Source organism: Pristiophorus japonicus, chromosome 2 (assembly GCF_044704955.1).
Source record: "Pristiophorus japonicus isolate sPriJap1 chromosome 2, sPriJap1.hap1, whole genome shotgun sequence".
Lineage (NCBI taxonomy): Eukaryota > Metazoa > Chordata > Chondrichthyes > Pristiophoridae > Pristiophorus > Pristiophorus japonicus.
In genome coordinates this window covers 292,014,798-292,030,383 of record NC_091978.1, presented here as the reverse complement: position 1 = coordinate 292,030,383, position 15,586 = coordinate 292,014,798, and the positions used below count along the sequence as shown (strand labels likewise).

Here is a 15,586-nt window from a genome sequence, read left to right as displayed (position 1 = left end):
TGGCCTGGGTGTGCCTTTGTCATGTCCGAACCCGATGCCTCGGTTGATGCCGGGTGGTACGTTCGGTTTTATTCATACACTTTGTCATAGCGGTTTGGTAGAACTGAGTGGCTTGCCAAGCCATTTCAGAGGGCAAATGTACAGAGCTTTGGAGTAGTGCACAGTTTTGGTCTCCTTATGTAAGGAAGGATATACTTGCTTTACAGGCGGTGCAACAAAGGTTCACTAGTATGATTCCTGGGATAGGAGGGTTATCCTATGAGCAGATTGGGCCTGTACTCGAGTTTAGATGAATGAGAAGTGATCTCATTGAAACATATAGGATTCTGAGGGGGATTGACAAGGTAGATGCTGAGAGATTGTTTCCCCTGGCTGGACAGTCTAGAACTAGGGGTCATAGTCGCAGGATAACAGGTCGGCCATTTGAGACAGATGAGGTATTTCTTCACTCAGGGTTGTGAATGTTTGGAATTCTCTACCCGAGGGCTGTGGATGCTGAATCATTGAGCATATTCAATGCCGAAAGAGATAAGACTTTTGGACTCTAGGGGAATCAGGGGGGTATGGGTTCAGGCAGGAAAGTGGAGTTTAATTTGAAGATCAGCCATCATCATCTTTGAAGGGCTGTATGGCCCCCCCCCCCGCTCCTAATTCTTATGTTATGTTAAAAGTCAACCACAATGCTGTGGGTCTGGAGTCACATATAGGCCAGACCCAGTAAGAACAGCAGGTTTCCCTCCCTATCAGTCTTCAAAGTAGAGGAAGAGGATAATATACATGACGTTCCAAGGAAATTATTAATGAATCACGGATTGGAAATCACCAAAGTTAACATAAGCAAGAAAATAGTTTTAGATAAAAATAATGGCAATAAAGACTGACAAATCCCCAGGACATGGTTTCCACCAGAGGTTTTAAAGGACGGTGGAGAGGAAATTGCAGATGCTTTAAGCGATAATCTTCCTAAGCTCTCTCAATTCAGGAATTGTCCCTTTAGATTGGAAGATTGCAAATGTGACTCCATTATTTAAGAAAGGTGAGAGAAAAACCAAGAAATTATAGACCCGTTAGTCTAACATCTGTTGTGGGGAAATTGTTGGAATCTATAATCAAGGATAGAGTGACTGGGCACTTGGACATTTGAGCTGATTAGAGAGAACCAACACGGATTTGTAAAGGGTAGGTAATGTTTAACTAACCAAGTTGAATTTTTTGAGGAAGTAACTAAAGTAGTAGACAGGGGAATGTCGATGGATAAGAATGGACTACCCTGAAGGCATTCTATAAGGTTCCATTTAAGAGACAGTTAAGATAAATTAAAGCTCATGGAACTGAAGACAAATTATTAACCTGGTAGGAGGTTGGTTGGGCAGCGTCGGGATAATTGGTATGTACTCTAATTGGAAGGAAGACTAGCGGTGTCCCACAAATACGGGGCCTCAACCAATGCTCTGGAGTTCCCGTGCAGCTGACTCACCAGCTTTTAAATGGAACGAAAACACACGTGCGGAATTAATTTTGGGTTTAAAAAAAAAGGATAGATCCGAATTATTTAAATGGTGAAAAGCTAGAAACTGTAGAGATCCAAAGAGATTTCGGAGTCCACATACACAGATCACTAAAATAGTAGTAGCCCGGTACAAAATATAATCAAAAACGCTAATGGAATGTTAGCTATTATAACTGGAGGGCTAGAACACAATGGGGAGGAATGTTTGCTACAGCAAATCAAAGCCCTGGTTAGACCACATCGAGAGTACTGTGTACAGTTCTGGGCACCAAATCTTAGAAAGAATATATTGGCCTTTCAAGGAGGGGTAAAGAGAAAAGAAGTAAAAAAGAGGGAGAAAAAGTGGAAATAGAAGTGATCGGTTCGGGTCTGAAGCGACAGCCAAAATACGCACAAAAATGGACACAAGCAGAATTTGAGTTACGTAGGCCTGGTTATGTAGCAATTATTAGGATACATATATCCTGGTGGCAACGGAATAGATAGAAGACAATAGGGAAACCAGAGTTAAAGTTGGGTTCCGTGGTGAGATGAAGTTGCAGTGCAGATTCACCAGAATGTTACCAGGGCTTCAAGGGTTAGGTTATGAGGAGAGATTACATAAACTAGGCTTGTATTTCCTGGAATATAGCTGACCCTTCAAATAGCTTCTGGATTTCACTCTCCCGCTACAACTGTCTCCGAACTTGGAGAACAATTCATCAATGCTTCATGCCGTCTCCACCTATGTCAACTTTATCTCACCACGGAACCCGACTTTAACTCTGGTTTCCCTATTGTCTCCTATCTATTCCGTTACCACCAGGATATATGTATCCTAATAATTGCTACATAACCAGGCCTACGTAACTCAAATTCTGCTCGTGTCCATTTTTGTGCGTATTTTGGCTGCCGCTTCAGACCCGAGTCGATGACTTCTATTTCCACTTTTTTCTCCCTCCTTTTTACTACTTTTCTCTTTATCCCTTCTGGACCTCACCCTCCTGTCTTCATGCCTTTCATTTCTCCCCTCTCGGGTGCTCTGGCCTCTCAAATCCCAACCCCCACAACACTCCTTGACCTTCCCACTCTCCTGCCGCTGTCCCAGGCTTGACTCCATCTTAAATAAGTCTACAGCTCCATTCTGTGCCCTTCTGGCCATCCTCTGATGACCCGAGGCACTTGTCGCTCACAATCCCAACAGCCCCATCCTATTCTCTTGCTGACCTCGCCCAGTTCTCGCTGGGAGCTAAACTTGCCAATCTCCTTACTGCCCAACACACCCCTGCAAATGCCAACGGATCAGCTATCGCCGTCCCCTCTCGGCATCTCCTTCCAGAATGTCCATTCACTTGTGAACAAGGCCTTTGCATCCATGAGCTTATTGTGGATGACTGCATCTACATCATGGCCTTGAGGAGTGATGACACCTTATCCCTAAATGAAGTCTCCCTGCCTGGCTACACCGTCCAAAACTTGCCCCGCCCAGACCGGCGCATTGGCTGTGTGGCTCTAATCACCAAATCACTACCCTGATCTGTTTCCCTACTCCTCTGGCACTCTCTGCTTCTTTGAGCAGCTCACTTTGTTCCATCCCTTTCACCTCATTTAAAATCCCCGTTCCCTACCACCCATCCAAGTATCAAACATTTTCTCACCGAGATAGCTTCATTTCTTTAGTCCCTCAGCCTCTGCACTGAGCGACTTCACATCCTCGGTGATTTTCAACCTCCATCTTAATTCATCATCCTGAGTTCACTGACTTCCCAACCTCCCTTAATCTCTCCCTTCAACTAAACTTTCCAACCCATATGCACAGCCACGCCCTTGCTAGTCCCCTCGTGTCAATCTCCATCACTTCCTTGTATCGTTCTCCCAACCCTACTTTCTTCTGTGTCTGCTCCTGGAAGGAAAAAAACTCTCCCTTTGGCCCTCCATTCACCACATTTCTGCAGCTACCAATCTGCTCAATCACTCCCTCACCTCCACCTTTGATGCCCTAGTTCCCATTAAAACCATTACTCTCACACCATGGCTGCTCCCCCTGGTACAACCCTTATCTCCGCTCCCTTTAGGCTAAGGGAGGCAGACAGGAACAGATTTGGCAGGCAACTGGTTTAGCCATTCACCGCCAGATCTGGCTGGACCAAAAAGCACTATCGGGTCCTGCTCTCATCTGCCAAAATGTTTACCATTCTAGAATGCAATGATAATCCTGGCTTTTTTTTCCTCTACTGCAAACGGTCTTTTTAACCCTTCAACAAATGCGAGGACCACATGGACTTTTTTGTCACTAAGAATAAGACCATCCGATCAGCTACCTCTACTACTTCCCTCCCTTCCTCTAAGGTTCCCCCCCCCTGCCCTAGCCCTCAACTCCCATCTTTTATCAGATCTCTTCGATCTCTCCTCATGCCCTCGCCGAGCTGATCTTGCCCATGAGATCCACTTCCTTCTCCCTCGACCCTATTCCCACTAAACTGCTGACCACCCAACTTCCCTTTCTGGTTTCCGTGTTAGTGGTTTTAATGGTTCTCTCCTCAGGTACTGTCCTCTTCGCCTTCAAATTTGCTGTCATCGCCCCTCTCTTCAGAAACAAAACAACTCTTGACTTCTCCTTCCTTGCAAATTACCACTACATCTCCAACCTCCCTTTTGTGCTGTCACCTTCCAAATCCATGCCCATCTTTTCCAGAACTCCATATTTTGAATCCCTCCAATCAGGTTTCCATTCCTGCCACAGTACTGAAACGGCTATCAAAGTCACAAATGACATCCTACATGACTGACAAATTTAAACTATCACTCCTCGTACTTTATGCAACCTTTGACACGGTTGACCTCTCCAACACCTCTCCACTGTTGTCCAGATGGGTGGGACTGCATTTTTCTGGTTCCTTTATCTATCCAATCATAGCCATAAAATCACCTGCAATGGTTTCGCTTCTCTCTCCTACATCATTACCTCTGATGTCCAAGGATTTATCCTTGGCCCCTGGTCAGTTTCCACATGTAGGCTGATGACACCCAGCTCTACCTCAACACCGACCTTCTCGAACCCTCCATTGTCTCTAAATTGTCAGAATGCTTGTCCGACATCCAGTACTGGCATGAGCAGAAATTTCCTCCAATTAAATATTGGGAAGACAAGCCATTGTCTTCGGTCCCCGTCACAAACTCCGTTCCCTGACCATTTAACTCCATCCCTTTCCCTGGCAACTGCCGGAGGCTGAACCAGACAGATTTGCAACCTTGCTGTCACATCTGACCCCGAAATGAGCTTCTGACATCTGCGACATCACTCAGACCGCCCATTTCCATCTCCGGAACATCGCCCGGCTTTGCCCGCCTCAGCTCATCTGCTGCTGAAACCCTCATCCATGCCTTTGGTTCCTCTAGACTTGACTATTCCACTCCTGGCTGGCCTCTCACATTCTACTCACCATAAACTTGCGGTCACTCGGGTCCAAACTCGCACTAAGTCCCGTTCACCCATCACCCCTGTGCTTGCTGACCTACATTGACTCCCATTTAAGCAACACCTCAATTTTATAATTTGATTTCAAATCCCTCCATGGCCTTTCCCCTCTATCGCTAATCTCCTCCAGCCCCACAACCCTCATATCTGCGCTCCTCTAATTCTGGCCTCTTGAGCAACCCAATTTTTAAATCGCTCCAGCATTGATAGCCATGCCTTCAGCTCTGGAATTCCTTGCCTAAGCCTCTCTGCCCCTCTACCTCTCTTTTAAGACACTCCTTAAAACCTATCTCTGATCAGGCTTTTGATTATCTACCCTAATATCTCATGTGGTTCGGTTTTTTGTTTTAGAAACAAATTTTGTTTTAGAACGCTCCCATGAAGTGCCTTGGGACATTTAAAGACGCTATATAAATACAAGTTGTTGCTGTTGATTGAGAATTTTAGGATTTTGAAAGGAATTGTTAGCACAGAGACAAATTTTTCCACTGGTAGGGAGTCTAGGACAAAGGGACATGATCTTAAAACCAGAGCCAGGCCATTTAGGAGAGAAGTTAGGAAACACTTCATGCAAAGGGTGGTATGAATGTGGAACACTCTGCCACAAAGAGCAGTAATTTTAAATCTAAGATTGATTATATCTTTGGCTAGCAAGAATCTTATGGGATGTAGAGCCAAGGCGGCTGGATGCAATTAGGTTACAGATCAGCCAAGATCCAACTGAACGGAGGAACAAGCTCGAGTGGCTGAATGGCCTACTCCTGCTCCTATGTACCTAAGGGTGCAAAAAGGGATATACACAGGTCAGGGGGAGGAGGTTGACAAGTGGAAATGTGCTGGTGCGGGTGAGGGGGTTGGGGGAAGAAAAGAGATATACTATTCCACCTAATGCCCCCAAATCCCCTCCTCAGTCCTCCTGGATCACAGGATTCCTCCCGTTTCACAACCCCCTAAGACTGCATTCCCAGTATTCCCTGACCCCAGAAACACCCCAATGCTCCCCATAACCTTGATATACCCTTCCTAGTGCTACCTGCCTGAACACTCCCGCCCTCTTCAAAATAGTCAGAGATCCTTCCCAGTACAACCAGACCCTAGGCCCCATTTCCTAGTGCTCCTGGATCCCAAAACTGCTGCAATGTAGATAAGTCAATATCTCAGGTAATACTACTTGGCATAACATCCTTTTTCTTATAACATTATTTGACTTTCCATGAACACAAGAGACCCACTAGGAAGGAAAAAAAATACTCAACAGGTAACAGGTCATTTGGCCTAGACTCTAGAAGGGGATTTCGGAGGATTAGGTGGAGGAGTATCATTCTTCTCCCTCCCTCCATATGCTGTTGTTTATGCTCCACACAAACCTCCTCCCACTCTATTTAATTCATCTCACTCTAGCAACATATCCTTCTATTCCTTTCTCTCTCATATATTTATCTAGTTTCTCTTACTAAATGAAAATTAGCAAGCATTTAGTTTGATTTTGGATAATTTCTATACAAATTCTATTACCTTTACAAAACTCATGCGTATGGTACACATCTTGGTAAGTTCATAAACCGCTTCAAAGCCATGGTTTACCGACTGGGCCAAAAGCTGGGCGAACTCTTGATTGTTGAAGATCTTCAAACTGCATCCACTGGGGATCTTGCAGACAGTCGTTGGATGGAAGCCATGATGATAATTGCAGTTTCGACTTTGTACAAAAATACTACTGTCGCTCAAGCATTCAGCATACACTTCTCCACCAACATAGTAAAGGTGAACACCTGAAAATCAATAGACACAGGTTTGCTTTCCATATACTACTACGCCCACTTGCCTAAATAAGGACTACATTTCAAAAGTAATTCATTGCTCCTGAAGTGCCTCGAGATGTCCACAGCACGTCAAGCACTGTATAAATGCAAGTTATTTATTGCACATCTCCAAGCTTCTCTAAATTATGGCAATCTACAATTGGTGGCAGGGTTGTACAGAATCCGTAAAATGTTCCGGAATCCGGACCACCGACATCGAGGTCACGCTGCTGCCCGACCTCGGGCCTCACCGCTGCTGCCCTTGCCTCAGGGCCTCCTCGGCGGGGCCCCGCCCAATCAGCTCCTCCTCGGCGGGGTCCCGCCCGGCGATCTCATCGACGGGGCCGGCAACCCGAACAGCTCCTCAGCGAGCACCTCCCTCATCTTTTCTGACGTTCCAAAATCCGGACACACCCGAACCTGGGCTCGAGTGTTTCCGGATTCGTGACATCAGAAAGACATTCCAAAGTCCAGAAAAACATGGAATGCGGAACGGCCTCGGATTCAGGACGCTACACCTGTAGTACAAGTTACTTTTCCCTAGTCCAACACTCGAGAACAACCATTGCAGTACTGAGGATACGCTGCATTTTCAGAAAGTGTCTTTCAAATGAGATAAGGAAATGAAGATCCTATGGCAATATTTGAAAAGAGCAGACATTCGTATTTTCCCCCCTCAGTTTTGAAGTATTTGGGTCACGGCATTTTTCTAGATGAGCAGAAAGACTGTTCGTTTCATTCTAGGCCTTGATCATTGCTCAATCTGGCCACTAGATGGTGTTTAGGAGTGGGCTAAAATGGGAAATTGCCAGCACAAACTCCTCAGAACATCCTGGCTAATATTTCTCCCTCCAGCAACACGATCAAAAATAGATTATTTGGTTATTTTAAAGATAGAAAAAAGCCTAGCAACTTGAACAATTAATATTTTTATAAACTTGAGATCTCTTTCTGATGTACTATTCAATACAATGGGAGGATGTGAAACCCCAAACTTCTTGGGTTCGAAATGTAATATTTTCCACAAAAGTTAAAAATTGAGAGATTACCTTTGCCAATATGTCTCCTGGTGTTTTCAATGGTTGAATTACGATTCACATTGGACAGAAGCCCGAGGCAGAATCTATTCTTGTTGTTTGAGGGATCAGTAAAACCATCCACTAAGACGCTAGTAGAGGAGGCTTGGAAAGCTTCTCCCACACGGTTATTCAGCTCATAATAGACAATAGAGCACCAGTGTTTTGGTTCCTCATAAGCAACTGGTTGAACATCTGAAAGAGGGAAGTTACCATTAATATTCCTTCTAAATTAACAGCTGCTCCCATCACCAACAAATCAGTTTGAGAGAAAACATTGCAGCAGAATTTGCAGTTAGTATGAGTATGTACTCTGAGCACGCCGTATACTGCCTTTGAAATGAACAGCAAGTTCCAGATTTCTGCATGTGTTGCGCATGTGCTAAATCCCGAACTTGCGATCGGTCAAGTTCCAATTTGACAGACCATCCGCTCAGACTGCAAAATCCTAATTGTCCACCAACTTCCCAGCAATTACACATGAAAATTTTATGGCTCATGTAAAAAGGCGCAATTACTGTTTAAGTGGGGATATGCAGCAGCGTGAAACATACACCAGTCATGTTAAAAAAAAAATCTTGAAATAAATATCTATATCCACTTAAATATCTCCTCATCCCAACACAACTCTACCAAGAATGAGACACTGATTTATTTATTAATTAATTTACTGGGGTGAGTGAAACTAAAAAACAATGAATGGGCATTAGAGATTTCATTTCCTGATTGGAGCACCGCCCCACGTGACCCCAGGCACACTTACGCATACGGTGCACCCCGGGATCCATGGACCACTACACTGTGCTCAACTCTGCAGCAAAACAAGCACCAGGTAAGTATGGATTTCTTTTGGAGGTCAGCTGCATACTTCTTAGCTACGCCTCCGACCGTAATTTCAAGGCCATTATCTTAAGCACTTGCACAATTACATTATGATTGAAGTGACATAAGTCAGCATATGGAGGGAGTCATGGGAGAGCCTGGGTACAGCAGCCCTGCACCATTGTGCAGTGTTTGTCAGTGTTTGCAGCACCTCAGTGCTGTAGAACACTGACAGTACAAAATGTCAAAATAAATTTGGACATGGTCCCTGTTGTGTATGGAGAAAGTCAGACTGAACACTGTGAGCTCAAAGTAAAGTGTGACCGTAGTCTTTTATTGCAGGTCTCCAGAGTGCCTCTCCAACCTGTGAGGCCTCCTTAAATACCTGTGCTCCAAGGGATTATGGGATCCTTTGGGACTCCAGGGGATGAGCCCTCTGGTGGCTGCACAGAGTAAATACAAGTTTACATTTATAACAGTCCCTTTAAGGAAACCGGCTGACGACACGTCATCAAATGACATCACCTGACCCACTTTCTCTAATTGGCCAGGAAACGCGCTGAGCAGGGCCCTAATTTAACAAGCCCCATCAAGGGAAATTTATTTCAGACAGTGGGATGGAGCCAGCAGCGGGATCGGGACCCGCCACCGACTTCACTCGCCACAGTCAGCAAAACCGTGGCTAAGGTGCGAATAGATCAAACAATCACAGGGGTTATGACAACCAAGATAGATTCTGAATTCACTTGAAGCAGGGTCACTAGCTAGGGATTAGAAGCAGGAATGCTTGGGGTACTAAGGTTAATTATAGTTATCTAACAGTCTCTTGCTGAGATCAGCTAACTTAGCACACACTGGAGATCGAAACCAGTCTGTATGGTTCAGCTACTTAATATGTTAACCAGCTGAGCTTTCAAAGAGCATCTAAATTTAAGCCATGTCTTTGGTCTCTTGTGTATCAATGAAAACTGCAGGAAGGTGGACAATTTGCTTTGAAACTAGTGGCAACTGCATGGTCACCAGCCACTAGGAGCTGTAAGGCAGCGTGACAGGGGTAATCAGTCCTCCTGAGGGAAAACACTTAGCCACTGCTCAGGACCTCCTCAGAACAACATGGCAAAGGTCGGAAATTCACTGCATCAGAATAGCATTCTGTAATTTTCTAAGAAATAGTTTAATCACACTAATTTAACATTTTCACCTGCCCTCAAAGCACCATCAATGGTTAAATGTTTAGAGTGCTGTATTGGTGGTCAATGATATGAATTTAACTACTGACACTTACAAAAAGACGCACAGAATGTTTCAAACTTGGTAGAAAGTTAACCACAGATGTAACATTCCTGGAAGAACCAGATAATTTGCAAAAAGAATTCTAAAACAGGAAAGTTGTTTTATTGCTTATAAATTATGAGCTGAACTTGGGCAAATAAGAGATTACCAAACTACTGCCAATTGGCCAGTTTCACTGAATGAATCATGGTTTCCTTCAGATCCCTGAACAGACTTACTTAAATTTGCCATAAATCTTGAAGAGCAGGTGCTCTATGTCTTACAGTTCCCAGAATATGCCAATGCTGGAAATTAGTTAACAGCACTGACAGGATGCAGCTTGTTAAAGATGGTCTTTAAAAAAGATTTAATGACAACCCAAGAGGAACAGCATTGCTAACCACTGAAATCTGGTACTTTCTACTACAGAGAAGTTATTGCATCTTAATTCCAAAAACCCCACTCATTATTTAAACCATAATTATGTATTGGATAGGTTTTTAAAACATTGACCTCATCTACTACTCAAGAGCACGAGCACTCTACCTTCAATGAGCTATGGAAGGTTAGGATTTAGATGCACTTTATCAAATGAGCAGAATGAATCATTTCAGTATCTGTACATTTTCAAGGTCTTTTATCACTTGGTTAAAGCATCACCTTCCAAGTCAAATATTGCACAACAGTTCTGAATCTTTCTGCTGGTACCACAATGTGCGTGGAATGCAAAATTAAAAAGTCACTGTAGCGACTAAAATGAAAAGCACCCACTTATCTGTGATAGGACACATTAGACAATATAGCAGTGTAAACAGAACAGCTTCAAGCTTGATGGGTAATGTCTACAGGAGTGCACATTGTGGATTTATGCAATTTCACTATGAAGCTACTTTGTAAAATACATAAAATTTTGCACTGGCTCATACTTACCTGGGGGCTACAGTTCATAAAACTAAAATTGTCAAGCAAATATCTAGCACAGGATTATTAATCTCCCTGTATCTATGAAGAAGTTCAGTCTGCAGAACAATACTGGACAAACTATTTTTGGTTGCAAAATAAAGCATAGCAATTCAATACTTCCATTTCCATGGTGGATGCTGCTTAAGAAATCTTGTTTCATAAACTAAATTCCCATATGGCTAAGGACCAGGAATTTTTGAAAAGGCAACTAAATTCTTTACACTGCAATTACAGACATTCTCCTTTAAGAATGACAAGATCGCAACTCTTCCACCTAGCAATAACTACTCTACATTTCAAATCTTTTCACTAGAGGAACAAGTTGTATTCTGGATCCAGCACTGACATTAAGGAAACAGCTGCAAATTCCTCACTTCCCGTCAAATTGAGTACATTTATTTAGCTCGTCATCACCTGGAAATCCGTTAAGAATACAAACTTCAGGTTCATATTTATTCTAGACTAAATAATTCAATTAAAAGTACATTGTGAAACCCCAAAGACTTCTGTATGGCAGTCGGAGAGGCGGGAGTTTGGTGAGGCTGATAAAGGCCCAGTGGCAGAGGAGAGGAGGCGGCGGCAGTCTGAGAGGCGGGAGTTCGGGACGTTGGTGAGGCCTAGAAAGGCCCAGCAGCAGAGCAGAGGCGGGAGCAGTTCGGGACGTTGGCGAGGCCTAGAAAGGCCCAGCGGCAGAGCAGAGGCGGGAGCAGTTCGGGACGTTGGTGAGGCCTAGAAAGGCCCAGCAGCAGAGCAGAGGCGGGAGCAGTTCGGGACGTTGGCGAGGCCTAGAAAGGCCCAGCGGCAGAGCAGAGGCGGGAGCAGTTCGGGACGTTGGCGAGGCCTAGAAAGGCCCAGCGGCAGAGCAGAGGCGGGAGCAGTTCGGGACGTTGGCGAGGCCTAGAAAGGCCCAGCGGCAGAGCAGAGGCGGGAGCAGTTCGGGACGTTGGCGAGGCCTAGAAAGGCCCAGCGGCAGAGCAGAGGCGGGAGCAGTTCGGGACGTTGGTGAGGCCTAGAAAGGCCCAGCGGCAGAGCAGAGGCGGGAGCAGTTCGGGACGTTGGCGAGGCCTAGAAAGGCCCAGCAGCAGAGCAGAGGCGGGAGCAGTTCGGGACGTTGGCGAGGCCTAGAAAGGCCCAGCAGCAGAGCAGAGGCGGGAGCAGTTCGGGACGTTGGCGAGGCCTAGAAAGGCCCAGCAGCAGAGCAGAGGCGGCAGTCGGAAAGGCCAGCCGGTGCAGCTGCAGTAGGGAGAGAAGGCAAAAAGTAGAAAGAAATTGAAAGGGGACGTCACAGCCAAGGGGGTAAATGATTGGTAAGTAGCTTTTCTTTTTTCTTTATCAGTAAGTAACCTTCAGCATTGTTGTTTTCAAATTAAGTTTATCTAACTGTTAAGTCATGGCAGGACAGCTCAGACACATGTTATGCTCTCCTGTACTATGTGGGAAGTCAGGGACGCCTCCGGTGCCCGACGACAACGTGTGCGGGAAGTGCATCCGCATCCAACTCCTGATGGACCGCATTGCGGCACTGGAGCTGCGGGTGGATGAACTCTGGAGCATCCATGATGCTGAGTATGACATGAATAGCACGTTTAGCAAGTTGGTCTCACCGCAGGTAAAGGGTACACAGCCAGATGGTAAATGGGTGACAACAGGAAGAGCAGTGCAAGGAAGGCAGTGCAGGGGTCCCCTGCGGTCATCCCCCTGCAAAACAGATACACCGCTTTGGGTACTGTTGAGGGGGATGACTCATTAGGGGGGAGCAGCAGCAGCCAAGTTCATGGCACCGTGAGTGGCTCTGCTGCATAGGAGGGCAGGAAAAAGAGTGGGAGAACTATAGTGATAGGGGATTCAATTGTAAGGGGAATAGATAGGCATTTCTGCGGCCGCAACCGAAACCCCAGGATGGTATGTTGCCTCCCTGGTGCAAGGGTCAAGGCTGTCTCGGAGCGGGTGCAGAACATTCTGAAAAGGGAGGGTGAACAGCCATTTGTCATAGTGCATATAGATAAAAAACAGGATGAGGTCCTACAAGACGAATTTAGGGAGCTAGGAGCTAAATCAAAAAGTAGGACCTCAAAAGTAGTAATCTCAGGATTGTTACCAGTGCCATGGGCTAGTCAGAGTAGGAATCGCAGGATAGCTCAGATGAAAACATGGCTTGAGGAGTGGTGCAAAAGGGAGGGATTCAAATTCCTGGGACATTGGAACTGGTTCTGGGGGAGGTGGGACCAGTACAAACTGGATGGGCAGGACTGAAACCAATGTCCTAGGGGGAGTGTTTGCTACTGCTGTTGGGGAGGAGTTAAACTTATATGGCAGGGGGAAGGGAACCTATGCAGGGAGACAGAGGGAAATAAAATGGAGACAGAAGCAAAAGATAGAAAGGAGAATAATAAAAGTGGAGGGCAGAGAAACCCAAGGCAAAAAACAAAAAGGGCCACATTACAGCAAAATTCTAAAGGGGCAAAGTGTGTTAAAAAGACAAGCCTGAAGGCTCTGTGCCTCAATGCGAGGAGTATTCGGAATAAGGTGGACGAATTAACTGCGCAGACAGCAGTTAACGGATATGATGTAATTGGCATCACGAAGACATGGCTCCAGGGTGACCAAGGCTGGGAACTCAACATCCGGGGTATTCAACAGTTAGGAAGGATAGGCAGAGAGGAAAAGGAGGCGGGGTGGCATTGGTTAAAGAGGAAATTAATGCAATAGTAAGGAGCGACATTAGCCTGGATGATGTGGAATCGGTATGGGTGGAGCTGCAGAATACCAAAGGGCAGAAAACGCAAGTGGGAGTTGTGTACAGACCACCAAACAGTGGTAGTGAGGTTGGGGACAGCATCAAGCAAGAAATAAGGGATGGGTGCAATAATCATGGGCGATTTTAATCTACATATTGATTAGGCTAACCAAACTGGTAGCAACTCAGTGGAGGAGAATTTCCTGGAGTGTATTAGGGATGGTTTTCTAGACCAATATGTCGAGGAACCAACGAGGGAGCTGGCCATCCTAGACCGGGCGATGTGTAATGAGAAGGGACTAATAAGCAATCTTGTTGTGTGAGGCCCCTTGGGGAAGAGTGACCATAATATGGTAGAATTCTTTATTAAGATGGAGTGACGCAGTTAATTCGGAAACTAGGGTCCTGAACTTAAGGAAAGGTAACTTCGATGGTATGAGGGGTGAATTGGCGAGATAAGACTGGCAAAGTATACTTAAAGGGTTGATGGTGGATAAGCAATGGCAAACATTTAAAAATCACATGGATGAACTTCAGCAATTGTACATTCCTTGTCTGCAGTAAAAATAAAACGGGGAAGGTGGCTCAACCGTGGCTAACAAGGGAAATTAAGGATAGTGTTAAAACCAAGGAAGAGGCATATAAATTGGCCAGAAAAAGCAACAAACGTAAGGACTGGGAGAAATTTAGAATTTAACAGAGGAGGACTAAGGGTTTAATTAAGAGGGGGAAAAATAGAGTACGAGAGGAAGCTTGCAGTGAACATAAAAACTGACTGCAAAAGCTTCTATAAATATGTGACGAGAAAAAGATTAGTGAAGACAAACGTAGGTCCATGCAGTCGGATTCAGGTGAATTTATAATGGGGAACAAAGAAATGGCAGACCAATTGAACAAATACTTTGGTTCTGTATTCACGAAGGAAGACACAAATAACCTTCCGAATGTACTAGGGGACAGTGAGAAGGAGGAACTGAAGGATATCCTTATTAGGCGGGAAATTGCGTTAGGGAAATTGATGGGATTGAAGGTCGATAAATCCCCGGGGCTTGATAGTCTGTATCCCAGAGTACTTAAGGAAGTGGCTCTAGAAATAGTGGATGCATTGGTGATCATTTTCCGACAGTCTATCAACTCTGGATCAGTTCCTATGGACTGGAGGGTAGCTAATGTAACACCACTTTTTAAAAAAGGAGGGAGAGAAAACGGGTAATTATAGACCGGTTAGCCTGACATCAGTAGTGGGGGAAATGTTGGAATCAATCATTAAGAGTGAAATAGCAGCGCATTTGGAAAGCAGTGACAGGATCGGTCCAAGTCAGCATGGATTTATGAAAGAGAAATCATGCTTGACGAATCTTCTGGAATTTTTTGAGGATGTAACTAGCAGAGTGGACAAGGGAGAACTAGTGGCTATGGTGTATTTGGACTTTCAAAAGGCTTTTGACGAGGTCCCGCACAAGAGATTGGTGTGCAAAATCAAAGCGCATGGTATTGGGGGTAATGTACTGACGTGGATAGAGAACTGGTTGGCAGACAGGAAGCAGAGAGTCGGGATAAACGGGTCCTTTTCAGAATGGCAGGCAGTGACTAGTGGAGTGCTGCAGGGACCCCAGCTCTTTACAATATACATTAATGATTTAGATGAAGGAATTGAGTGTAATATCTCCAAGTTTGCAGATGACACTAAACTGGGTGGTGGTGCGAGCTGTGAGAAGGACGCTAAGAGGCTGCAGGGTGACTTGGACAGGTTAGGTTGAGTGGGCAAATATGCATGGCTGATGCAGTATAATGTGGATAAATGTGAAGTTATCCATTTTGGGGGCAAAAACACAAAGCCAGATTATTTGAATGGCGGCAGATTAGGAAAACGGGAGGTGCATCGAGACCTGGGTGTCATGGTTCATCAGTCATTGAAAGTTGGCATGCAGGTACAGCAGGTGGTGA

General features: G+C 45.1%; 1 protein-coding gene across 7 annotated transcripts in view; it reads right to left on the bottom strand.

Moving 5' to 3' along the window:
- Window positions 1–15,586, bottom strand: part of smad1 (SMAD family member 1) — a 142,531-nt gene that overhangs the window by 19,072 nt on the left and 107,873 nt on the right. For all 7 annotated transcript variants that reach the window (XM_070871563.1, XM_070871569.1, XM_070871560.1 and 4 more), the window contains 2 exons: window positions 7,819–8,040; window positions 6,483–6,739 (listed from right to left, as the gene is read on the bottom strand). In XM_070871563.1, the coding sequence (XP_070727664.1) occupies window positions 6,483–6,739; window positions 7,819–8,040 (479 nt within the window). The remainder of the gene's footprint in view (window positions 1–6,482; window positions 6,740–7,818; window positions 8,041–15,586) is intronic.